Source organism: Pteronotus mesoamericanus, unplaced genomic scaffold (genome assembly GCF_021234165.1).
Source record: "Pteronotus mesoamericanus isolate MK-2021 breed Mesoamerican mustached bat unplaced genomic scaffold, CSHL_Meso_final contig_246, whole genome shotgun sequence".
Lineage (NCBI taxonomy): Eukaryota > Metazoa > Chordata > Mammalia > Chiroptera > Mormoopidae > Pteronotus > Pteronotus mesoamericanus.
Window position 1 is genome coordinate 12,453,239 of NW_026555104.1, and position 27,244 is coordinate 12,480,482.

At 41.8% G+C, this 27,244-nt stretch overlaps 1 protein-coding gene across 2 annotated transcripts in view; it reads left to right on the forward strand.

Moving 5' to 3' along the window:
• Window positions 1-27,244, forward strand: part of VPS53 (VPS53 subunit of GARP complex) — a 128,570-nt gene that overhangs the window by 10,247 nt on the left and 91,079 nt on the right. For both annotated transcript variants that reach the window (XM_054573284.1, XM_054573285.1), the window contains exons 4-5: window positions 651-717; window positions 25,142-25,228. In XM_054573284.1, coding sequence (XP_054429259.1) covers window positions 651-717; window positions 25,142-25,228 — 154 coding nt within the window. The remainder of the gene's footprint in view (window positions 1-650; window positions 718-25,141; window positions 25,229-27,244) is intronic.

Consider the following 27,244-nt stretch of genomic DNA (forward strand, 5'->3'; position numbering starts at 1 on the left):
AAATCACTTGTGAGCCACTTACTTTCCACTTTCCCGCCCCCATACCTTCAATGGATTCTTCAAGTGAAAATGGAATTGACTAAAATAAATTTCTTTGATTGAGATGCCATCATTAAATGGCCCCATTGAGCCACAGGAGAAAGAGGAACTGGAGGCTACAGATCTGTCTCCTACGTAGATTGCACAATGGGGGCCCAGAAGGCAAAGCACTGATTTCATATATTACCCTGGCTCCTTATCCCTATTAAGGTTCCAGAGGAAGTTACTGAGGAAGGAATTTATGTGGGGTAATTTGAATTCTCTGGCTTCTTCCCATAAAGTTTCAGCAACTTTTTCATTTCTGGTTTACTCCAGGAAAAATACTAAAAGTTATATGGGTCCTTTTGGACAGCTCTCAATATTAAGTGAAAATAGCCCTTTTTAAAAAACAAAGACGGTGCGTCGGTCTGTGCTGGGCCTGGCTCTTACGCTACTGCCGCTGCTCCTGGTCTGAGGCCTCAGCCTTCCTTACACCATTCAAGCTTGCTTGGTTCTCTGAACGAGTAGGTACAATCTGCAGAAGTTGCTGGATTAGTTACTAACTTTTTTTCTTTTGGTCAATCCAGTATAGAGATTATTTTAATGATTTTATCCTTTAACTTTTTTGCTAGGAGACTGGATGACAACATTCGAACTGTTGTAAGAGGTCAAACAAATGTGGGGCAAGATGGCAGGCAAGTAAGTAACTTATTTTTCCTTATTATACTCCCCTAATTTCTTCAAAACCCAATGATTAAGTGACCAGTGTTGAACTGTCTCCTAATGGAGCACTGTTTTTTTTTTTTTGTCCTCACCTGAGGACATGCTTATTGATTTTATAGGGAGGGAAAAGGAAGGAGAGAAACGCTGATGGGAGAGAGAAACATCAATTGGCTGCCTCTTGTACGTGCCCCGACCTGGGACTGAACCCATAACCTTTTGGTTTGCCTGATGATGCCCAACTCACTGAGCCACACTGGCCAGGGCCAGAATGCCATCTTATTGCTCTGACCCATACACAGCAGGAAACATACATGACTTGTACTGCTAGTAACAGAGGTAGGCCGCCCAGACCAAGACAGGAAGTCACTCAGTGTCCCTTGGGCCAGGGACATATCAGCACAGCTCACCCAGGCTGTAGTGAGCATGCAAGCTGAAGTGAGAAAACCAAAATTTCCTTCTCTTTAGCATGAGTATCAGATGTTTCTTTTGCCCTCCTACATTTTGAGTACTATGCCTAAATGTGGTTGCAACTTTTATCTATCAGCTAAGTTGTTGGGCTTTTGGTATTACTTTTATTGCTGCAAAATATAGCAGCGACCTCTGCATCAAAAGACAGTAACAACAGAAAAAAGGCAACCTACAGAATGAGAAAAACTATATGCAAATCATATATCTGATAAGGGATTAATATCCAAAATATATTGAGAACTCCTAACAACAACAGCAAAAATAACCAAACAGCCCTGGCCGGTGTGGCTCAGTGGACTAAGTGCGGGCCAGCAAACCAAAAGGTCACCAGTTCGATTCCCAGTCAGGGCACACGCCTGGGTTGCAGGCCAGGTCCCTGTTTGGGGTGTGTAAGAAGCAACCAATTGATATATCTCTTACATATTGATGTTTCTCTCCTCTTTCTCTCTCCCTTCCCTGCTCTTTACAAATAAAGTCTTAAAAAACATAAAGAACAAACAGCCCAATTAGCTATGGGCAAAGGACTTGAGACATTTCTCCAAAGAAGATACAAAATTAGTAAGTACGTGAAAAGATGCTCATCATCATTAATTATTAGGGAAATGCAAAGCAAAACTACCGTGAGATACAACCTCACACCCAGTAGGGTGACTACAACCAAAAAAACAGAAAACAAAAATGTTAGTGAAGATATGGAGAAATTGGAACCCTTTGCACTGTTGGTGGAATGTAAAATGTATAGCAGTGTGTAAAACAGTAAGGAGGTGCCTCAAAAAAAATTAAAAAATAGAATTACCATATGATGCAGCAATTCCACTTCTGGGTATATACTGGAAAGAATCGAAAGCAGGGTCTTGAAGAGATACTTGTATATCCATGTTTATAGTAGCATTATTCACAGTAGGTGAAATGTAGAAGCAAAGTATCCATTGATAAATGAGTGTATCGGCAACATATGGTATATGTATACAATGGGATATTATGAAGCCTTAAAAAGGGAAGAAATTCTGACACATGCTATAACAGGGATGAACTTGAAGACGTTATGCTAAATGGAATAAATCCAGTCACAAAAAAATACTATAGAGTTCCACCTATATGAAGTTCTTCTGAAAATCATAAAGACAAAGTATGATAGTTGCCAGGGACTGGCAGAGAATGGAAGGTTATTGTTAATGGGTGTAGAGTTTCAGTTTTACAAGATGAAAAGATGGATGGATGGTAGTGATGGTTGAACAAGGATGTGAATGTATTTAATACTTCAATTAAAGGTGGTAAAGGTGATAAGTTTTATGTGTATTTTAACATATTTTTAAAAATCAACAATGAAATAACATTCATATATTGCAAAAAAAAAAATAATGTGACATAGCTACAGTACTTCATACCTAGTTTTCTTGGCAAACAGGTAACTGTAGATTCATTTTAGAGTTTTACATTTCCTTTGGATCTAGCTAAGGAGGGCTATTGGAAGGGAATGAGGGGAAAAGTATTTGGGGAGGAGGCATTCTTTAATGATTCAGGGGCCAGATGTTATCTATTAACTATTTTCCTTTTCATTTGGATTTTATTTTTCTGTTTAGGCATCATATTCCAGAAATTGCCATTTAACAGAAATGCTGAGCATGTCTTTTCCAGTCTTCCTCTCATACAATGTCTGGTTCACCCGTTTCAATACTAATTCAGTTAGTCCGGGTGTGCACCTTTATAGTAGCTTCAGTTCTGTTATTTGTCCTGTTTGATATTCTTTAGTACAGCTGATTTCTTTTTTAAAAATTTGAATTGAATTTATTGGGATGACATTGGTTAATAAAATTATATAGGTTTCAAGTGTACAATTGTGTAATTCATCGTCTGTATATTGTAGTGCGTGTTCACCACCAAAAGTCCAGTCTCCTTCCATCACTGGGTCCCCTCCCTTCACCTGTTCACCCAGCGCCCGAAGCCCGCCCCCCGCTGACAGCTGTCAGTCGGTGCAGCTGATTTCTTAAAATGTTAATTATGCTACCCAGGTTTTTGGAAGGGGGTTGGGGGTATAATCCTGTGTAGAAATTTTCTCATCTTATATTTTTGTTTCCGCTGCTGGTAGCTCACAGGTGTTGAGTCTCTTTCTTTTGTATTTTCAGTTTTATCCATTCCTCTATTTTTCCCACATTTTATGACTGACTTTCTTTTCCTCTTAATCATCTTCCATTGGTCTATTTGTAAGTCGTCCACCTTCTTCCTTGTTGTCACAATCAGTATTTGTGTATAGACATACTAGATCCCTAAAACTGGTCCCTATTTCCTAATCTTTGCCTAACTTTTAGTCCTTGTTGCTTTATCTAATGAAGCTTTGCTTCTCTGGCAGGTGAGACTCATGTAAATGAGATTTTTAGAGCTAATAAACAGTAAGAGGCCCTGGCTGGTGGGGCTCAGTGGATTGAATGCTGGCCTGTGAACCAAAAGGTCACCGGTTCGATTCCTAGTCAGGGCACATGCCTGGGTTGTGGGCCAGGTCCCCAGCTGGGGGTGTTGTGAGAGGCAACCAACGGATCATTTCTCGCACTTCAACGTTTCTCTCCTTCTTTCTCTCTCCCTTCCCCACTCTCTAAAAATAAATAAATAAAATCTTTAAAAAAAAAAAAAAGAGTAAGAGAGAGACTGTAGCCTCATTCTGTTCTTTAACTTTCCTACTGTATATCTGGTGGGCATGTTGTCCACCTCTTCGGAACCCTCGGTGGCATTCAGGGCCTCAGTCTGCCTTTCCAGTTCTGTCCCCTGTGCTTTATCCATACTGAAGACTTAGCGCTCGGTGAGCCTGCCCTGTGCTTTCTCGGCCTATGATCATGTTCTTCCTTTTGCCTAAGATGCTTCCCTCCTCTTTTTCTTCCAGTAGCTTCATTTCAAAACCTTACCCATGTAAGGCCCAGCTCAAATTACTTCTTTCATGAACTTTTCTGTTCAGCATAGCTAGATAAACCAAAGGAATCAGAATTTCAGAACTAGAAGGGACCTGGAACTCATCTGGTCCACTCCTCTCATTTTGCAGATGAGAACATTGACCCAAGTATCCCTGCATGAATTAGCTGTATTCCTTTCTGCCTGCGGAGTCCCACAGCCCCAAGCTTTCCATTAGGCTTTCCTGGCCTCCTCTGACTTACCTACTCGTGAACACGTCTGTCCCCTTGACTAGTTTGTAAGCTTCGTGAGGCAAGAACTGCATCTTCCTCATCTTCAGTTTCTCAGAACACACAGTCCTTGCGTTAATAACACACTATTCAACTGTATAGAATACTTGATCTGTGTGAGATTGTTAACTGTAAATAAACAAAAGCTCTTTACCATGAAGACATCATTTTGATTAGTGCATATGTTCCTTTAAAGTTGTTTAGAACTTGATTTGTGTATAACTAGTCCCAGCATACTACAATTTGAAATATCGATAACACTACTGTTTACTGCGATTTAGCTTGTATTTAGAATGGCTCACCAGAAACCTTAAAACACATAAAAGTCTCAGGTATTTAAAATTCCACGAGTGTGAAAGTAAACTAAATGAGCCACCAAGACTTTTTTGTTAGGTCATGCTGTGTAACTATGCATCTCTTAGCCGGTTGTGTTTTAACCTGCGGTGGCAACCGAGCGGCGTTGGAGAGCCGGGCCGGCAGCAGACAGACTGCAGGGGTGCCGGCTGTCCCGCCTCACGTGTTAATAGGTTACAGGTTGCCGCAGAGCAGCGCGGGTCACATTTCAGAGAGCAAGACCAATTTTCAAGAATGTTTAGATAGCATTTCAATCTGTGATGGAATTTTGTATTCGTCTCCTTAGAATCCAGACGAAAAGGAAGCCCAGAAGAAATAATTGCTTTTCCTGTCATCCTCTCCATCTGTCGTCCAACAGTTTGTAATGCAAGCTAAAGTGGAGGCTTCCCCCCACCCCCGCCCCCGGGAGCCCTTGAGTCCTAGCCTTGTCACCTCCTAAGGGTGAAAGCCTGGCTGACCAGCCGTGGCTGGCCAGCCGTTTGCTGAAGGGAGACTGTTATTTGACTGGCACGGACCGGGGAGAGTTATGGATGTTCCAAAATACTGAGTTTTATAGGTCAAGAGGCCCCAGGTTTTTCTCTTTGCTGGGGCAGAGGAAAAGGTTGCTTTCAGAACTTGTTTCCTAAGCTTCTGAGGAACACTCGGGAGGAGAACAGTAATATGGACAAAAGGAAGTTTTCCTTTTATAAATTTCATCTTGTTTGTGTTCTGCCAGAACAGATATGCTTTTATCTGTGTAAATAAGGGAAAGTATTCACTTCACATTTATGGTGTCTTAAAAGACATTTTTAGCAGAAACACTCTTTTTGAAAAGCTGTATTTCTTACTCAAAAATTATTTGTGGGAAAGGAGTAATTTAGCAATTGAAGACACAATGAGGCAGTTTCTTTAGTTTCTTGATATTTCTGAAGTACCAGCTGCCTGATTAGCCCTCTGCTACACATTTTGGAGAGCCTTTGATTGCTGACCGCCTCCTACGTGGGTGGACTTGTACTGGTCTAGTCTGTGACCTCTTCTAACCAGACTGTGATGCTCGTACAAAATCATTACAGCACTGAATTCTCCCCATTTTTATCTGTTGAAATAATCAGGCAAAAGCTTTAATTAAATGCCCACATGTTTGAAACTTTGTGGGATAACATGAGTCAGTTCAACAAGTACTTGATCTGATATGCAGTGAAACTTACACAGTTTCCCAAGGATTAAAATTGCTAATTTGAAAGTAGGTAGAAAGAGTTGACTAGAGGGTGGGTTAGAAGGAGCAGCAGCTGGCATGTGAAATTTCAAGAGTAGCTAAACCTTGACCAAGTCCCAGTAAGGTGAGAATCACCAAGAAAGAATCAGCCACTGAGCTTCTGTCCCTTCAGTGGAGCTTGGCCACAACGTGAGTATTGCATCAGAGCAAGACTAATTAGTTTGGGAGGCGAACTGAATTATAACAATCGTCTCCCCATTATTTGTGGGAGAGATGTTTCAAGACCCCTGGTGGATTGGCTGCCTGAAACCACGGATAGTAGCGCACTCATACCTTTTCACTTCCAGGAGGAACCTTACTGCTTCTCTCCAGCATTTACGAATGGCCCACATCACCACTCTTACCCTTTGGGGCCATTCTGAAGTATAATAAGGGCTACTTGACACAAGCGCTGCAGTACCGTCTGTTAGCCAAGACAGCCACGCCATCGCCACGGGGCCGGTGGCATGAACAGCTTGGATACGCTGGGCAGAGGGATGATTCACGTCCCAGGCTGGTGTGATATTTCAGAATGGCACACAATTTAAAGCCTATAAATTGTTTATTTCTGGCATTTTCCAATAAATATTTTCAGATTCAGTTGACTTTACATAACTGAAACCATGGAAAGCAAAACCTCAGATAAGAGGGGACTCCTGTACCACCATCCCCAGCTCTGCTCGCCGAGACTTTGGTTTGGAAGAAGGAAGCTTTGGGTAATGGGAGTACATCGTTCCACCTGGTTCAGGAACCCTTCCTATGACATTTCTGACATTTCAGCACCCTGCTCTGCTTGGAGACTTGCGGTGATGGGGAACTCACAACTTTTGTTATTCCACAGGACAGTCTCTTCCAGTCCTGTAGAGCTTGAATTGTAAGAAACTTCTTTCTTCGACTCAACTGAAATAGTAAAATATACCTCATTGTAGCTTCTCATTGATCTTAGTCTTGCCAGCTGAACTGATGTAAGCCTTTCCTTATTATAGCTTCTCAAATTTAAAATGGATATTATTGTCCTTTTTGTAGTCTAATCATTCTTAGTTTCTCCAACTTAATGATTTGATTTCCAGACTCTTTATTATCATGGTTGCCTTGAAATATGTCAGCATCCTCTTAAAATGTGGTTCTGGGCCAAGAATACACATAGTGTGTGAACATACAGTGGGACAGTTTCTAGACGAGGCTTGTTAACTTGGGAACTGGGAATTCAGGAAGTCTGTCAACTCTGTGAAATTAATTGTAAATTTTGTGTGACCAACATTTTTGAAGAGAAGATAATTGATTTTTTAGGTTCACTAAGGAGCCTGTGGCTCTCTGGAAGTTAAGGGTCATTGTTTAGGCACTGCTCTTCCATTTCTTTGGGTTGGGTGACATTTTTGGCAGCCATGTCATACCATTGGCTTCTATTGAACCAGCAGTTATGCGAATGACTCCCAGGTCAAGAGGTGCAAACAGATCCCTGCAGAGCTAAGACGCGGCTTGAGCGGCCGGCATGCATTGGTGTGTATCGGCTGGGGGGTGGGTGTCCTGTCTGCAGGAGGCGACCGCAGCTCAGTTCTCACCAACCTTTTCATGTCTGAATGCAAACCTGAAGTTGCCAGGTCTATCAGTTTTTCAAGAAGCCAGAAAAAGGTTTTTATGTTACCCTCCCAATTTTTTGACATTGGCTTAGTTGTTTCACAAATACTGCAAAGGCCAAACAAAACTCAGCCATGTGCCAACAGTTTGCAGTATCTGCCCCAGGTCTTTTTTATGGGAACTGCTTTTAAACTCTTCCCTTCTCTATTTGTTTAAGAGGTTCTTTGAAATTAAGTGCTGGATTTTACGTGTCTCACCCTTGGTTTCATCCTGCTGGTTTTGCTTGGTTGTTCCGGCCCACTGAGACCTTTCGGGGCCTTGATGGCCTCCCCATTTTCTCACCGGTGGGTTTGCCAGGCGTGCCTTCTATGTCTTCATTCAAGGTGTAGGCGAAAAAGTGGGATGGGACGGGTTCTGAGCCGCGTGACACGCTATTCGAGACTTCTCGTTCTTCTCTTCCTTATCCTCATTTAATACAAAATGCCAGACCAGAAAACAAAGAATTTCTTCCTGTTGTCAGTATCTGTCCAGGGCTGAGCTTCTTAATTTTCCCATGTCTTCACTTTCCTCAGGAAACGAAGCTAATCACACTTGCCTTCTCTTTTCATCGAGATATCATAAAGATTTATTAATTAAATCAGCAAAGCATGTTGCCTTCCAAGGAGAAAGTGTTCTCTGCTTCTCGTCCTCAAACTTAGCATATCATCTAATTTGGGCATTAGAACAAAAAGAATTGTGCAATAGGGAGATGGGAAGACTTCACAGCACAGCATTGATCTCCATCATGTGGGATATGACTCCCTAATGGTCAGCTCTCTAGCAGGGGGATTTGAATTCTTTCCCTCCATCAGTTTAAATTTATCCTTTCTCTCATCTTTTCTGGGAGGAAAACGAAGCCCCTCGATGGAAGAAAATAAATGGCATCAGTATTAAAGAGACCATAAATAGTTTGCAGGGGGAAAGGCAACCGTCACTTGCTTCCTCCTACTGGAACATAAGTCTAAAGCAATTGAGCTTTTAAAGTGGAGCTCAGATTTTTCCATTAGTGATCAAGAATGGTTAAGCATTTTTGTTTCTTTTTAATTCTTTTTAGTTCTGTCTTTTAGAATGTCTGCAGATAACACTAAATCTCAGAAACTGCTGAGGCCTGAGAATGACTTGTGAGTGCAGAAAGATTCAGTGGGGCAAGTAGTGCGGGAGGTGAGTTGTAGGTCAGCCTCTTGTACGGGCACAGGTCCCTGGTGCAGACAGTGGCTCTCCATGCTCCCTAACCGGGGTTCCTACATTCAGGCCAGAGGTCAAGGGTGGCGTGCCCTTATAGGACAGGCGGAATCCAAGCGAATGTTCAGCTTTGCCTAGAGTACTAGTGCACTATTGACTATAGCCAAGGCAAGGACTTTCTAGAATGCCCATTATTTAGCACTGTTAGTGACTAGGTACAGTCTTATCACCATGCTTCATCCTGCTAATTGCACATGAGCCTTAAGAAATTTTTGGCAGAGTGACATGTCTGTTGCATGTTGGAGTCCTTTGCCACCTGTCCTCTAAATCTCTTCTTTTTAGATCACCTATAAGGAATCCAAACAGCTGTCTTCTCTCTCCTTTGTGTATAAGACTGAGCATTTTATTTGAATCTCTAAGGATTGGGGTCATTGGACATTGTCACTAATGTAATGTTGGATGGCAGCCCAGTAAAGTGAAACTTGAGCTTTGAATTTAAATTTTGACTCTGCCACACTCTCTCTCTGTGACCTGGGACAAGTTACTTAACTTCTCTGATCCTCAGGCCCTTCACCTGGGACACGGAGACAATGCCTGCTTCAGGGTGGTGGGGGTTAGTGTTTGTTTAAAAACACTCGGCACAATGTCAGGCTCAGTTGTGCTTAGTTATGGCACTAATACTGCTGCTGCTGCCACCGCCGCCGCCGCCAGTGTAACCCACTGGAAGATCAGTGGTCCTAATTCTACGCATCCATGCATTTGTCGCATTCCTGTGGCTTTTCCTTCATCTCCACTCCTCTCCATCCGTACTGCCCTGCTTTAAAGCAACTGTAGGTTTTCTTGATCTGAAAGCCTCCTTACTGTCCGCAGTGTGCTGTTCTCTGAATGAAAAGCGCCGCGCAGCTTCCCTGTGTCCAAAGTATCTGCTGTTGCAACTGAGGCAGTGAAAAGCTCTGTTCTTTTGTCCTGTCCTTTAGACACTTGCCAGGGCTGCGCCACACTCAGAGGTTTAAGGCCTTTTTACAAAAGTCCTCGCCTGCGGATATGTTTATGGATTTGAGAGAGAGAGAGGAAGGGAAAAGAGAGAGAGACAGAGAGAAGCATCGACCGGTTGTCTCCCATGTGCAGAGCGAACCTTTTGATGTATGGGGCAGCGCTCCAACCACCTGAGCCACCTGGTCCAGGGCTCACCGGTTTAAGACTTTCGAGAGGCGGGTTTGAGCAAGGGTGAGGGTTATCAAGGCTTCATGCTTTTCTTGCAGTGCCCATGAGTCTCCTCCACATCTGCCTGCAGTTTTTCTCATGAGCACGCAGCAGAGGTCTTGGCAAAGAACCCGAGAATGGGTGCGAACTGCCCCGAGTGTGCAGCTCTCAGAGGTTCCCTACTGCTGCACTAACCCCGCGCTTGGCCGTGAGTAGCCTGTTAGCGTTCCTAACTGATCCCTTCTTGCCTGCTGTATAGCATCCCTGTCTTCATCTTACATTCTGTCCCATAGGAGACATCCTTTCGTGTTCCCTCTCTCCTTGAGGGGGCTGCCCCTCCTTCAACCTCAGGATACTTAGTTGCCTTCAGCTCCTGATGGGTTCAAGAAAAGTTGTGGTTTTGCAGTTTACTTATTTATTTTTTCATTGTTAATGTCAGAGCTACACTCTTTCCAGCTTTCTGCATCCTAGGCAGTGGATTTTAATATAGCAGAGTACAAGTTCATTAATAAGATTTCAGATTCTCTATTTCACATGCCATATTGCTAATGTTTAAGAATCTACCACTTTTCACCTTTTGGAGCAGTTTCAGAAAGGATTATCAGCAAGTGCCTGAAAAATGTATTCAAGTATTTCTTTTCTAACTACATATAGGGTGGGGCAAAAGTAGGTATGCAATTGTACGTCAAGTTTCTTGTATTATTTATTAATTATTGTATTGTTTTCTGTACAAATAACTGCAAACCTACTTTTGCCCCACTCAGTATCTGTGTGAAGTCAGATTTTCATCTTATTTTTCAACCAAAACAACGTATTACAACAGATTCTATGCAGAAGCATATGTGAGAGTCTAGCTGGTATCTAATAAAGAAGATACTAAAGATATTTGCAAAGACACAGAAACAGGGCCACTCTTTTCAAGGAATTTGTTTGGGGAAAATGTAGTTATTTTCCATATAAACATGTTATTTATGTTAATATGTGGTGGGTTTCTTATTGTTGTTTTAAAATGGATTAATAATTAAATATTTTTAAACTTCTCAGTTTTAATTTCCAATATGGTATAAACCCACATAAATAAAATCCCTTTGGGGCCCTCAATTTTCAAGAGTATAAAGGGATCCTGAGATTAAAAGTTTTAGAAATACTCTTTCTGAATAGTATTTCAGTGTTAAGTAAGTAAAGATCACAAGCAATTTCTTCTTGATTTTAATGACAGTGACTCTAGTTAGCAAATCTGTTCATTCACTCATTTAATAAATATTTAATGAGTGCCTTCTGCAGCCTGGGCACCACTCTAGGCTTTGGGGAGAATGCAGTAAACATAGCAGAGGCCGCCGCCTCCTAGAGCTGACACTGAGTGGGATGTTTCTTTGTTTCCAGACTCGTTGGCTGTTTGGGAGTTGTCCTCATCACCTTGGTTCACTAACCCCGTTGGCCAGGAGATAGATGTTGAATTTTGTCACATGCCTTTTCAGCTTCTACTAATACGATCATATGGCTTTCACATTTTGTTGATTAGCTTAAGGTTTTTCAAAAAAATTTAACCCTCAAGTACCTGTTGGGTCATTGTATATTGTCCTTTTAATGGATTGTTGAATTCTGGCCTTTTTATCTGGGAGGGGTTTTTTTTTTCATATTAAAAAACTCCATTTCTTTTTTGATGACCGAATAATACTCCATTGTATGTAAATACCGTGTTTTGTTTATGCATTCACCTGTTCAGGGACACTTGGGTTATTTCCACCTTTTTGGCTATTGTGAACAATGCTGTAATGAACATTGACATATAAATATCTGTTTGAGTTCCTGCTTTCCATTCCTTTTAGTATATACCAAGGCATGGACTTGCTGGATCATATGGTAATTTTTAACTATCTCAATATTTAATCTCTTTGGAAACATTTTTTTCCATATTGTTCTGAACTTCAATAAATTTATTTTCCACTAGACAAGCATACATTCCTATTTTGTCTTCATGTAGTTCATACAGACGATGTGTTTCAGATTAGCTATAGAGTCTCAAGTCTTTTGTGTTAAGTACCTAAAGATAGTGATGCTGACTCCCCCCACAAAAAAGAAAACTGCCATTATTATTTCTTTTAATTAGCAAGTCCAGCAGTTGGACTGTTTCCTTCCTGACCTTAGAAACACATCTAGTCCCACTTGTGTGCAACAGGATTATTGAAAATGGTTTTAGGAAAGCAGTGTGCCAAGAAGGAACACTAAAGTCTACTATTTTTCTGGGCCATCTCCGTATAAATTGGTGCTCTTCAGAAGCCAAGAAGGTCAGGAATAGCTTTTGCCATCTGCATGTTTCTGTGTTAAAGACAGTCACAAGTTTGAATTAGAGTTTCTCCATCTAAAGAGGAAAATGCCATTCGTCACTACTATAACTCCTCTGGCTGCTACCCAGGTTACTCTTGCTTCTGACTGCTAGTGGTCAGTGATTTTGGAAGGAAAATTCCATCCTTAGTCTGAGGTTGCACATTAGAAAACTTGCAGTGTTACTGCTGACAGGGCAAAGCTTTCTGGGTTTCAGGCCCTTGACACAAGAAGTCCTTCAGATATGTTTAAACAATGGATGGGAATTTGAAACTCTGCCTTCATGTAAGAACTTGACCTCTTTTTTTTTTTCCTCTCTTCCCTCTTTCATCCATGGAAATACAGGATTTTGAACAGCATGAATTCAGTGCTGTGGTTGTTCTGTCAACATTTCCATTTATAAATCTCTGTTTTCAGTAGCCTGTAACACAGCTATAAAATTTCCTTTGCTCCAATTTGCACTCTGAGGTCTCCTCTGGAAGATTAATTTTGCAAAACCAGAGATAATGCTTCTTTTTTTAGCCTGTTTGATTTGGTATTCTACAGTTGTTCAGATCAGTGATTTTCAACCTTTTTCATCTCATGGCATACATAAACTAATTACTAAAATTCTGCAGCATACCAAACAATATATTTTTTAGTGATCTGATGAAAAATAGGTATGATTTTGATTGATTTACCAAAAAAACCCCAAAATAATAGTAATTACAATACCTACCCTTTTTGCTTCAAAGTAGCTTTGTTAAAAATTAGTTGCCTCTACTTCCATATAAGGACTTCTGGTACCAAGAATTAACCAGTCATACCCAACCTTATGCGATGTGAACAATAGAATGCAGCTGTGTTCTATGACATATATTTATGGTTTAAGACAAGGCATTTACACAAGGTGGATGTTGTGTTGGCTGTTGTTGCTTTTTTTACTTGACAATCTAAGGGAAAAGAGGTCAGTGCCCCTGACTAAGAAGTCATGTATTGCATATTTTAAAAATTCTTGCAGCATGCCAGTTGAAAATCACCGGTGTAGATTAAAGCTCTAAAGTATACAGGACACTTACCATCCTTCATATTGTATTGGATCACATGCCACTATTTCTGACTTTTGATTCCATGATATATTGTGGACTCTCTTAACAGATGCTGTGTTCATCTCTAGGTGTTATATATAATACCTAGAATAAGGATGTTAGGCAAAATATATTTGTACTTCTCTTGCAATGGCCCCCAACTAGAAGGGGAACATTTCTTCTGAAAATATACACACTGACAAGTATATTTGATGATCCAAATACTGTCTTTTATAAATCAGAAGAGGAAGTGAATTAAGGAATCTTTACCTTACCTGAGACCTAATTACTCACTCTTGTCTCCTTGTCATACTTCTGAACTTGTCTTATTCCCAGTCATATGGAAGCAGTAGGCACACATAGCTGACTATTATTCATATGATATTATTTATGCTAGGCCATGTACTACACTGGGTGTTTTTCTTTTTTCATTGACTACTGGGAGATCCTGGTCTTCGGAGATTTCTGGTGACTGATCTAGCATCTTGTGGTCAGGTTCCAGTACAGTTGTCAGCCCCGGAGTTACCCAGATCTCTAGAATGTACTCTTGTAAGACTAATGTCTTTCTCGATTGATTCACTATAAACAAAGACACATTAAAAAAAAAAAGATTTTATTTATTTATTTTTTAGAGAGAGGGGAAGGAAGGGAGAGAGAAATGGAGAGAAACTGCCATATGTGAAAGAAACATCAACTGGTTGCCTCTCGCACAACGCCAACTGGGGACCTGGCCCACAACCCAGGAATCAAACTGGCAGCCCTTCAGTTCACTGAATGATGCTCCAACTAACTGAGCCATGTGGCCAGGGAAAAGATGCATTTTGAGTTGCTTTGCCAGAAGATACATTTTGAGTCATTTGCCTTGATCTATAAGGCTAATGTTTTGTTACAATATAAATGTGTATCAAATATTCTACAAAATAATTGTTGCAGATATTATTTTACTGGATCTCTCTCAGCATTATGAAGAAACTGACTAGGCTGCAGAAAATTAAGTGAAACCAGAGGAGGAAATCGCTCAGATGAAACCCCACAGGGGTCCTTAGCCTTGGCGTTTTTGGTATAGACGGTGTCTGCAAAATCAGGTGAAGGGACATCCAGATGTCACCAGGAAAGCATGTTCTCTCCTGAATGAAGATCCATAATATAGATGAGAGTTACTAAGTGACTAAGGTGAGAAGTAATGTAGTAAGATTTGGGGGATCAGAATTTAACTTGGCAGCTGGGAAGTCCTAGCTATTTGGGGGAAATAGTCCTTTTGTTAAACTTGCACAAATTGTTTCTTTACATGTGTCTCGTTTCCTAAGTACTGACTTTCTGTACCTTTTATTTAGCAAAAACAGCCGAGGCTCTTGCTTCAACATTTCCTTCCCTTGTGCCATTTGGAGTTGTTGCTTTAAGTGCAGTCTCCTCAAGGGTTACGTTCCATCAAAGGAAGCTGTGCATGAACGCATTCACCGCTTCCAGCTATTTCAGGGCTAACATATTTTAAGTTATGGGTGATAACAGATATAAGCAGAACTTTAAAATGTAAATGTTTAGTCTTGTTTGGGCACTGCTGAATTTGTGTTCCAGCCTCGTCTTGTGATTTTTAACTTCTGGCTTGTCTCCCAAAAACCATAAAAATGAACCCTTTGGTTCACATTTTCAGTGGATGTGGTTTGCAGAAATCATAAATAAAAGTAACTTAGGTGGAACAGAGCATTTTAACAAATAAGGTGAGAATTACTCCTTTTGCTCTTTACATTCTTTTGGTCCACACACTTGGAAAGAAGTCTGTGCTTTAAATAAAGTCCCTTTATCCTCAGGGTTTCAGTTGAGGAATTAATATTAACGTCAGTGATTCCCATCTGAGGGGCGCCCATCTGGCATTCGACCAGGACTACCAGACCGAGAAGGTACCTGTTGTGTTTGAGGACACAGGGAAGCGGGGGCCATGCGCGTGCAGTCGTCCACAGCTCTTAGAGTCCTGCAGCCTCTGCTACTGTTTGGCACCATCGTGGGGAATGGGCTGTGTTACTATTGCTGAGTCCTCTTAAAGCACTTCTGCTCCAGCTGGCGATGCCCTGTTTCCATAGCAGCTGCTGTCTGAGGTACCACCGTGGCCAGCAGTATCAAAAGAAGGAACAAGCCATAAAGAGTCTATTTACCCCTAAGTGTCTACCTTCAGTAGATGTCACAGGGGCCGTTGGTTAGGGCTTCTCAGATCTGGGAGCCCTCGGCAGTATTTCTGGTCTCTTGAGCAGTCCCTTGCTTTCCAAGTGATCCTGGCACTCATTACTTATTCCTCTCTGTACTGTTCTTATCTTATAGTTTTATCTGTTTCTTACATGTATTCCTTACAAGCTCTTAAAAGACAAGTCCCCATCTAGTGATCTTTTTCTCTCAGTAACTAGCACACTACTTACTTTGTAGTGCCCCACATTACAAAGTAGTAGGCACTCACTTTGTACTGAAGGATTGAACAAAAGATTGAAATCTTTTTTTCTGGAGAATGTCTCATTTTCAGTGTGGTTTGAAGAGACCATACCCCCCAACCCATGAGCCAGCCTTGTGTGTCTGCCTGCAGATGTTGAACTTAATCAGCTTATTCACAGAGCTCTACAAGATGGGTTGGTGCCTTTGGCTCTTAATGTGGAATATGGCATTTCATCTGAGAGACTTGGGAATGATATTAATAGTTGCTATTTAGTGAGTCCTTTTATGAGCTGAGTCCTCCACCAGGACTGTTTCAGTTGCAGAAGACAAAAATCCCTAATCATAGTGCCCTGGGCAACAGGGGGGATTATTTGGAAGGTTCTTGTGTCTTGTCTTGAAGAAGTTAACAGTCGGATGCTGAAAGAACAGTGTCTCAGCGGGGCTTGTCAAACAACTGAAGCCCGGGACTGGAAGAGTGCTCAGGATTCTCTCTACCTGCAGAGCAGCCTCCTCCCCTTACTGAGGAAACCTGTCTCAATCTAACTCAATTTCACATCTTGGGGCTCCCACCACCAGAGAGAGATGAACTCTTTTCCCATTCATTCTAGAAAGTCACAGGAAAAGTCCAGTTGGCCAGCTTGGGCCTGCCCTGCCTCTGGGACCACAGACTCCGCAAGAACACAGTGAGAGAAAGGTTCCTGGGAGCAAGGACAGGTGCCCGGCAAACCGTTCCACGGTGCTCGTTAGCAAGCCCTATATTCTTTCATAACAAAGCCTTTCAGGTGGCTGCTCTTGTACCTGTTCTAGACGTGGTGAGCCCGTGCCTTCTAGAAGTTTAGTGGCTTGCCAAAGATCGCACAGTAAGGGGCAAAATCAGCATTCACATCCCAATCTGCTGGTTGAAAACCTTGCTTTTAACTGATACAATGCATTACTTTCCCAAATTGCTGGTAGAAAGGGAACCAGCAGATAGATGTAAAGTTGGACAGCAGAAGTGATGGCAGAATAGTGGGAAAATATAATTTTCTTCTCAGTAATCTTGAATATTAGCATTTCTTTTTTTCAAAGAACATAAAGCCATACCGGTTCTGGAAATCAGTCACTTCTGTCTCCTTCCTGCAGTGGCAACAGTGGGATCTTAGTGTAAAATCTTTTAAAGACTGCCTGTGGACTTGCAGGACGAAAGCAGTACAGTTCTCGGAGAGAGCCCACTGCAAAATTTGCTGCAACTAAGAACCAGAGAGAGTGTTAAGTTCTCAAGGCATTTCCATGGGCTCGGGTGCCCTCTCTCTACACAGGTGGCAGACAATAGTTCTGAAAAATAAAAAACAAAAAAGACAAAAGAAGAGAGCAGTAGAGTCTGCCGGGTTCCATGCTGCTTACCCGCTGCGCATGTGACCTGGTGTGGCTCCGGTAGCCTGAGCGGCCTACTGCAGGACGCAAGGAAAATGAACGATGGGTACCGTTAGTGATGCGCAGAAATACAGAGGCGGTGTAATTGGTTCTGCTGAGTCTTCTAGGCTAGCTCAGTGGGTTGCTTTGCACCTCCCAATGGCAGAATTTGAGTGACTAAAGACCAATACAGTAACTGCCTCTCATAACACCCTCGAATGCAGGCTGCAGCCACGCTCCGGCGCTCAATTCGGAAACTTCACTAAGGGTGGATTGAAAGCAGACATTTTTGGGTGATTAGTTCTGTTTTTAATCCACATACAGCTTGGAAAGGAAAAGGAGCCCCATTTTATTTTAAAGAGTGTCTAAGGACAGTGCCAGAATCTTTCTTTCAGCACATTTTCTGATTAGCCAGGTAGTAAAAGTATTTTAGTATTTTTAGAAAATAAAACCTTAACCTTTTGTAGGTCTTAAGATTCTTCCAATCACAAAATGCTCTTCTTCCTATGTAGTTGATTACTAGAAATTAGATATCAAATAGTAGGGTGTGTTGAGAATGGATTTGCTTGATAGGGTGACTGCTTTAGGAGAACCTTTTTGACTCTGGAAAATGAATTATATTAAATTTCCTTGACTTCAGAACATTGTTATAACAAGGAAAAGCATTCCAGCCTGGGGAAAAAAAAAATCTGGCAGACAGTTTATCTTTCTTTAGGACTGAAATGTAAGATTGTGTGAGCCTTATTTGTTTGCTGGAAGGAAAAAGTGGTACCTTCAGCAGAGATAATTCTGGTGGGATGCCAGATTGAGAACGAGAGGCATAGAGATAGAAACGCTTTGTCTGAGAAGGAATCGTGCCCTTCTTCAGACCTTGGCTTGGCCCTTTTTGTCTTTCTTCGCTGAATGTCATGTGTCTTAGGACGTTTGACAAAAGACAGTGGTTCTAATCCCAATGAGAGCGTCGTTAGAACATGGCATGACCACCAATATCACTGAATTCTGTAAAAACCGTGCCCAAAAGGTCAGTCCTTTGGCGGGGGTGGGGTGGGGGGGGGAGTTGTTGCTTGCAGAGGCCTCTGTAAGTGGCTTTTTGTATCATGACCTGACATTTTTGGAAGGCTCCAGTGGTTTTAGAATTTACTGACCCCCTTGCAGCATCATGGGCTTTAGACTCCATGTCAGCCAAGTCGGAAACAGTTACAGTGAGTGCGATGTTGTTTTTTGAACCGCTGCTTCTAGTTGTGCCTGAAGTTTCGGAAAGCACTCAGAGTGGTGGCCTCGGCGCTGCTCCTCTTCTGAGAAGTGCTCCGTGATATTTTCAATCAGTTGGCAAGTATTTGTCCAGTTCCAGTTGTGCTCTAGCTTTGGTCAGATGCCAGAGGTGAGGTGACAGTATGATTTATCGTCAGAACGACTTTTGAGAGTGAGAAGGAACTAATAATTATACTGAAACAGGAGTATAAGCTGTGCCTGTGGTTGTGGCAACTGGACTGGAATCCTTGAACTGTGGGGATACAGGAATGAATGCATGTCTTTGGTCCACACTCTAAAGGATCCTCATAGCTCTGTTAGAGAGCTAATACTTATACACTAAACAATTCAAGGACATTATTTTTTTAAAGCTCTTTTCTGTAATTATCCTGTTACCCGCCTCCACCTCCCAGAACATTTTCTTCTGCTTATCAGTTCCACAACAGACATGTGCAGACATCTCTCATCTTCAAAAATTCATCCATTCGCCCCACCTATTGCCTCATTTGTCTTGTCTTACAGCAAAAACGTATTGAGAAAATAGTTTATACCAACTTTTTCTGTTAAAGGCAAGGTAGTAAATATTTTCGAGTTTAAGTGCCATGTGGTTTCTTACAGCTATTCACCTCTGCTATTGTAGGGTGAAAGTAGCCACGGACAATACTTAAGAGAATGGGATCGGTGTGTTCCAAGCAAACAGTAACTTACAAAAACAACGGCAGGCTGGGTCGGCCCGTGGGCCGTTGTTTGCTGGGCCCCGCTCTTACTCTCCGCCTGCAACTTCGGCGCGTCGTCACTGCCCGCTGCCTCCCCCATGGCGCCCCTGAGACTGCTCTTGCCAAGGCTGCCATCGACTTCCCCGTTGTCGAATTCAGTAGCAATTCCCTGTCCTCACCTTACATGCGTTTTCAACAAAATAGGACATACTTGCTGTTTCCTCCTCCTTCCAACACTTTTGTTTGGCTTTTGTGACACCACAGTCCTGGTTTTTCCCTCCTGTCACTGGTGGGTTTTCCCTTGCATCTTTCCCTTCTCCTTTTCTTCCGGACTTCTGAACTCTGGAGTGCCCGAGGGCTCGTCCCTGGGCCGCTTTCTCTCTCCTCTCTTCCCTCCCCATCTCACTTCGTCTAGACTCTCTTCCTAGATGCTTTCTTCCTGTCCTACAGATTTAAATATCATCTAGAAACCGATGATTTCTACATTTATATCTCTAGCCCACACCTCTCTTCCAAGCGTCAGACTCACATGTCCAGCTTAGTCTCTCCACTTGACCTCAGATAGACTGTGCTCCCTACCGCATTGAAATGGGAGCTCTCGACTTCCAGTCCCGCCGCCGCCACACACAGCTGCCCGTTGAACCTGTACTTCCCCCCGTCGTTCCTAGCTTAGTAAATGGAATAATTCACTTCATTTAGCACATGCTCCCCTTACAACTTATTTTAATACGCTATGGCCCAAATAAGTTGCAACTGGCTTTTCAAACCCACATCTCAGAGTAACCCCTGATTCTTCCCTCACCCTCATCATCTACCTCCAGCCTATCAGTGAATCCTGCAGATTATAGTTCATATAAATCTCAAGTCCCTCCCCTTCTTCCCGTGATCACTGGCCACCTAGCTTAGACCTGCACCTTCTATCACCTAGACAACAGTTTCCTAATAGGTCTTTCTGTCCTGATTTCACTCTGTCTCTATACGGTTCCCTCTCCACATAGTGGCCAGGGTGGTCTTTTACACATGCGAAACACCGGCCAATCCTTGTTTAAACCCTTCAGTGGCTTCTCATTGCCCTGAGGATGAAATTCATGCTTTTTCCCCAGGCCTTTGAAGCCCTTCATGCTCTGGTTCCTGCCTACTCCTCAAATTACTTCTTCACACTTCCCCCTCCCACACCACCCGGCCCTCTGCTGCCTTACTTTCTGGTCCTCAGAAACACCAAGGCCTTTTTGGTATCGGGGTCTTTTATTTGCTGTTCTTTCCACTTGGGCGTCTCTTACTCCAGATCTCAAATCCCGACTCTCCTACAGATCTCAGTTCCTTTGCTCTTTCTCAGGAGACCTTTTATGACCATCATTTCCCTGGTTCTCATCATACTTGTTAACTCCTTCATTGCGCCTGTCACGCTCTGAAATTCTTTATTGTTTTTCCAATATTCTCCCACCTGCTACTCCTCAAAGAAAGTTCCTTTAGGACAGAGACGGGAACCCTGTCTGGCTTGCCTGCCATTAGATGCCCAGGACCTAGAATAATGCCTGGCCACGTGGAAGATATTCAACAAATATTTGTTCCGTGATTGAAGGAAGAAATTAATGAAATAGTGACTAATGTGGTTGGGACTATAACTACCGCAGGAATACAGAGTAACAGTTCAGAGACAGAGTCTCCAGTTACAGGTGTGTGTTGCTGGAAAGTGAGAATTTGTTTATGGTAGAGAACAGTTTTAAAAGATAGCATTTTATTTAGTACATGCTCCTCTTATAACTTATTTTAACACACTATGGCCCAAATAAGTTGCAAAGTTGTAACCTCCTTTTGGAAGACTCCTTGAACCTCCTCCCTTCCTTCCTCTCTCTTCCTACCAAAAAAACGAGCCAGTATTGATGATGGTCCTTCTGGGATCCCACAGCACTCTGTACAAAGCTTTGTCATAGCTCAATGTTCCTATGGTTTGTTAGCCCACTAGCTCTTTGCCTTACTAGATTATAAACTTCTTGGGAGCATGAATTGTTGATTCATTGAATAAAGTAGATATTAAAATTGGTCCTAGTCTTTGAGGAACATAGCCAAAAGAAAAAATGATTTTGCAGTTATCCCAGAAAGAAAATTTATAATCTAATGTTTAAAAAAATCTGAAATATCTCAAATAATCTCAAATATAGTTTATTACAGTACTGTCATTGAAAAGTGTCTTTTTTTAATGAAGAGGGCTTTTGAGGTGATGAAGTTCTTCTGAAAAAATACATATTAATTTATAATAATTTACTATTATAGCTCCTTCCTAAAATTTGATGGTGTAGCAAATTAAAAACTTTTTTCTGCCCTGACCAGTGTGGCTCGGTGGATTGAGTGCTGGCCTGAGAACCAAAGGGTCACCGGTTTGATTCCCAGTCAGGGCACATGCCTGGGTTGCTGGCCAGGTCCCCAGTAGGGGACACACAAGAGGCAGCCGCACATTGATGTTTCTCTCCTTCTCTTTCTCTTTCCTTTCCCCTCTCTCTAAAACTAAATAAATAAACTCTTTTAAAAAAAATTTTCCCCCTAATTTCCTAGGTTAATTAACCCAGCATTTGTTTAATATGTGAAGATTGCAAAACTGAATTACGTAGCTTAAAAGGTCTGCAGTTGAAATGCTGGAACAGTCATAACTACTATGGCCAGACCCCAAGAGTGTGTGTGTGTGTGTGTGTGTGTGTGTGTGTGTACACCATGGTTGGTTGCAAAGTCACTTAACAAACATGTATTGAACACCTACTGTATTATTCTGAGAACTGCCTAGGTATCGGGGACTCACAGTGAGTGAGACATGTCCCTGCCCTCTTGGATTGCATAATCCAACCAAAAGATAGGCCCACAAAAAATTGTTACAAATGTTAAGTATACATAAAGGACCATGGACACACATATGATAAATGAATGGGTTCTGCTGTACTTCATGTATGTTTATGGGAGAGGATGTTGGAAGGGAAGAGGAAGTCAGGGGAAAGGATGGAGAAGAAATGGTACTTGAACTAGGCCATGGGAGGCAACAGAGATTTCCACACAATCGGTACCTATGTTGAGCATTTTATTTTGAAGATTCACTCTTTTTGGTTATAACTAGACATCTGATCATTTATTCCTTATCATTTTTATTTTGTTAGAACTTGATTTTGGCTTGTCATAATCTTACAAAAGCTAAGATTGGGTGGTATAGCATTTGGAAATGCTCAAAAGAATTTTGTATCCTGGTTTTGAGGAGGTGAATATTACAAACATGCAAGATAAATTTTAAAATTTATTTTTAATTGCAGTTGACATACAACATTATATTCATTTCAGGTGCGCAGCATAGTGATTAGACATTTATTAATAGGTACTTTGTGAAGTGATCACTGTAGGTTTAGTAACCATCCATCGCTATATGTAGTTATTATTACTGACTATATTCCCTATGTTGTACATTACATCATCATGATTTATTTTATAACTGGCAGTTTGTATTAATTTCCTTCATCTACTGCCCTCTGCCCCCCATGGCAACCATCAGTCTGTTCTGTTTCAATGAACCTATTTCTGTTTTGTATGTTTGTTTATTTTGTTTTTTAGGTTCTGCATATAAATGAAATCATACAGTATTTGTCTTTTTCTGTCTGACTTATTTCACTTGACATAATACCCTCTAGATCCATCCATGTTATCTCAAATGGCAACGTTTCGTTCATTGTTATGGCTGAGTAATAGTCCATTGTATATATGTACCACACCTTCGTTATCCACTCATCTATTGATGGACACTCAGGTTGCTTCCATGTCTTGACTATTATAAATAATGCTCCAGGGAATGTAGTGGTGTATGTATCTTTTCAAATTAGTGGTTTGGGTTTTTTTGGATAGATATCCAAAAATGGAATTACTGGGTCATGTGGTAGTTCTATTTTTAATTTTTTGAGGACTCTCCATACTATTTTCCATACTGGCTGCATCAATTTACAATCCCATCAACAGTGCAGTAGGGCTCCCTGTTCTTCACGTCACTTACTATTGTCTTTTTGATAATAGCCCATCTGCCAGGTGGGAGGTGATAAGTCATCGTAGTTTTGATTTGTATTTCCCTGATGATCAGCGCTGTTGAGGAAGGGTGGGGAAGGGGAGGCGGTGGGCATGGATTCACTCAGGGAGTAGCTAAAAATAGGATGGGTCAGAGAGTAGGGGTGTCTGGAGGTTGTGTGTGAGAGGGAAAATTGTCAGAGGAGAACATTACATATGTGTCTATATATCTATACGTATATGCATACATGTATTTGCTTAGATTGGTTGTAAGTCCTGGAAATAAACTTCATATTCACGCAGCTTTTTACACGTACGATGTCATTAAATCTTCCCAAGAACTCTGTCATCGCTTTTCAGACAAGGAAACTGATGCCCGGGGAAGCACAGTTAGGAAGTGATGGCAGAGGCAGGCCTAAGACCCCTGCCTCTCGGCTGGAGAATGGTGGGCTTCTCATGAGGCCACAGCTGTTTCAGGGGCGCTGAGTCCTGGGCTGAGAAAGAGAGGATGGCAGGGAGCTGAGTGGAAACAGTTGCTGAGTGAGGTGGTAGAACAGCTGCTGGAAAAGTGTCACTTCAGACTTGGCAACAAATGAGCGAAGGGATGATTTCTCAGAGGAGCTTCTGGACCTTCACTACAGAAGCCATAACATAGTCCTGTGCACCAGCTTAGCATCCTGTCCTCACACGCGAAACTCCTGTAAACCCCGGGGGGGGCGTGGAAGAAGATCCAAAGAAAACCGTGTTTGGAGTTGAGCTACACACAGGGCAAGGAGCTCAGAAGAAAGGCTTCCCAATGGCAAAAGTGAGCCGCTTGGGAAACCTGGGAGGAAGAGTGAGATGTAATCCCTGTCTCTAACAGGGAAGGAATTTTCTGCAGAGGAAGCCAACTTAGGTTTGCTATTTGAGGATTTTTAGCAAAAAATAAAATGTATGAGTTCATAGTCTAGCGGTAGCTCCTCCGTTAGGTATAGCTGAATTCAGAGGTTCAGATAATTCTATCAGGGCTTTTGTCTCTCTTGTTTTTCTCTCTGAGATGAAATTCTTCACCTCAGCTTTGCTTTCCTCTCCCCTCTGTGAGGTGCCCTTCTCAGGGACGCTGGCTGCTTTTTCGTGCTCGCTAACATGGCCACACACAGCTCTCGGGTTATGTTGGCCTTGTCATTACATTTATAAAGGACTAGTGAGGCCCAATTAGGACGGGCCACTCTTAAGTCCAAAATAAACAAAGTGCTTTTGATGAAATGAAGCATGAGTTCTTCTTTTGGCTGCTGCATCTTTTATAAGTACATATGTTCTACACGTGTGTGGCTTTTGCACCCTCACAAATCCCCGAGTATTGCTTCCCCTGCTCACAGAAGCTACTGTGGGCCATAATACTTTTAATGCGTGGCATTCATCTTTGTAGGTTTTTATTTCAGTGGGAACACTTGGCTCTGCATTAGTTTTAAGTGTCCCTTTCTAACTTAATTTCATTGGTTTCCAAGTGGGGCGCTATAAATATCTTTAAGGCTTGCTGCAGCTCTGGAGTCCCCATGGGCAGCGGTGATTTTTTTTGAAGGCCAAGTCTCCTGGAACTTCCAAAGTTCAGAGCTTCCCCACCCCCAACGTAGAGTCGCCTCTGACTCTCTACAGGCTGTGAAGGTTACGGCGCACATATGTGTGCACATGCACACACATGCACAGATGTGCATGTCCTGTTTATTTGTTGTCATCAATACGTGTGGTAATCGCTGAGCTAGAGGGAAATAGTTTAGCTTTTAAATTAAAACTTTATGGTGCATATTGGCAAGAATCCTGAGTATTTGCCTGTATCCAAATGCTGGACTCTGTCTCTACTACTTTGGTCCAGTAAAATTGTCAGCATAAGTGCAATGAATCAAGAGAACTTTATTAATTTTCTTCTGAAGCTGGACTTGATTACAGTGTAGGGACTGGTGCTGTCTGGTTTTTCATCTATTTCTCTTATTCTAGGCACTTGAGGAGGCCCAAAAAGCGATTCAGCAACTCTTCGGCAAAATCAAAGATATCAAAGACAAAGCAGAAAAATCAGAGCAAATGGTGAGTTTAAGTTTCTTCCTTTTTGTACCAGAAGAGGATGTTTGCATCTCATCATCATAATGACCTATACTCATTAATAGACTTTTACTCCCATTTGCTGCCAACCACAGCACCCACGTCTCTAAAACAAGCCCTCTGAGTACATTCTGGACCAATGCAGGAGGAGGAGCTGCTAGAGATGCAGTGACTCACATTCCCTGCTGCCCCACATTTGCAGCCCTGTGTTTACATAGGAAAAGTTTCCCTCTTTCCCCAAAATAGTTCCATAGCCATTTTGGATTCCTTTCTCTAGCATTTGTTTATATCATGTATTTTATATTACACATAGTGCTAGGCTTGTGTTAGTTGCTCGGCGAATGTAAGCCATTATTAAGATACACAATATGTAACTTGGTATCACATGAAAACCGGCCCTGGGTCTGGGAGGCGGATGTGTCCTGCCCATGATACATGCTTATGGTTTTGATTAAGTTCTCCCTCTACAAATCCATGTCCTCCGGGGCCGTACTGCGAAGGCCCCGCTGCTGACCAAGAATCCAGCCTCACCCACTCCGCTCTGTGGGAGGCACTGTGAAATGCCAGCTCCTGGGCTCGGATTCTGACTGCATAATGTAATGTCTCTGAATTCTAGTTTCTTCAACTGCAAATAAGAATAATAGCATCTAGCTCAAAGGGTTATAAGAACTAAATGTATGAAGGACATTGAGCACAGCGCTCGGCTTGTGTTAGTTGCTCAATGAATGGAAGCTGTTATTACTTTCATTTTTTTCCCCCTACTTTTTTTGGTTCCAAAAACCTTGCAGGTTTGTGGGTGTATAACTGAGCTGGGTGAGCCAACTGAAAATACAGGTCACATGAACTTAACTCACTACTAGGTTTTTTACTTTTAATGGGAGATAGATCTTTCCAGTGACCGTTATTTGTGCATGGTATCAGGGTATTCCCTTCCTTCCAGGTATTAAAAGAGCCTGGGAAAGCAAGTTGTTCTTCAGATTTTCTAGGTCAAAACAGACTCCAGCAGTTAGTAGAAGATTTCACCTAGGTGTTGGTCAAGCTGGAGAATGGTTCCCAATTCATTATTGAGTGTACCTTTCTAGTGAATGAAATACACAGTTGAACTTCAGTTCTCAAACAGCTTGATTCTTGAACAGTTTGGTTCTTGACCAAGTTGTTCACAAAAAAAAAAAAAAAAAAAAAAGTCTTGGTTGTCTAACAAAACTTAGGGCCTCTATTCTCTCCCCGACAACTTTTTCATGCTGATACCTGTATGATCAGTCATGCGTCTTTCAGGCAACAAATAGGAAATTCAGTTTTCAAAAAAATTACTTGTACAGTTTTCCGGAATGAATTAAGTTCAAGAACCAAGGCTCCACTGTACTTGCATTCCCAGATGCAGAGTTCCTTCCCCTTGGACCTGCCGGATCAACAGTGTCGGAATTTTACTCCTCAATTTCCTTCTCACTCCCTGAAGACATTACACGTTAAGCTTATGTTACGGGGTTTACATTTTAATCTTCAAATTGGAGAGAAAGTCTTTCTTTTCTGGAGAATGGACAGTAAATCCTAGTTCCATGAATAAATTCTATCTGAATAGAATTAGCAAACTAGTGCCATCTATTTTGTCCTGAACCGAGTAGTCCCAGTGGCAGAAGGCACACTTTTCCAACTTTGTTCAAGAGGAGATACATCGTCCTTACTCCTGGGCCCTGTATACGCCATACTAAATTTCTATTTGGATCACTCTGTTTGGGGCGCAAAATAAATTCATTCCATTTTCACAGTGAGGATTTTATAACCCTGGGTAAAGTTCGTTGAAGAAATGCCAAATTAAATTTAAATGGGCTGATTGGGAATTGTTTTCATTATGTATTGTGAGAAAGCCTATGTTTTGTCCAAGGGCTAACCTGCAGGGGTTTTTTAAATTTTATTTTTCAATTATAGTTTACATTCAATATTATTTTGTATTTGTTTCAGCTGTAACCCGAGGGTTTTTTTCCTTGTTTCATTTGCATTATT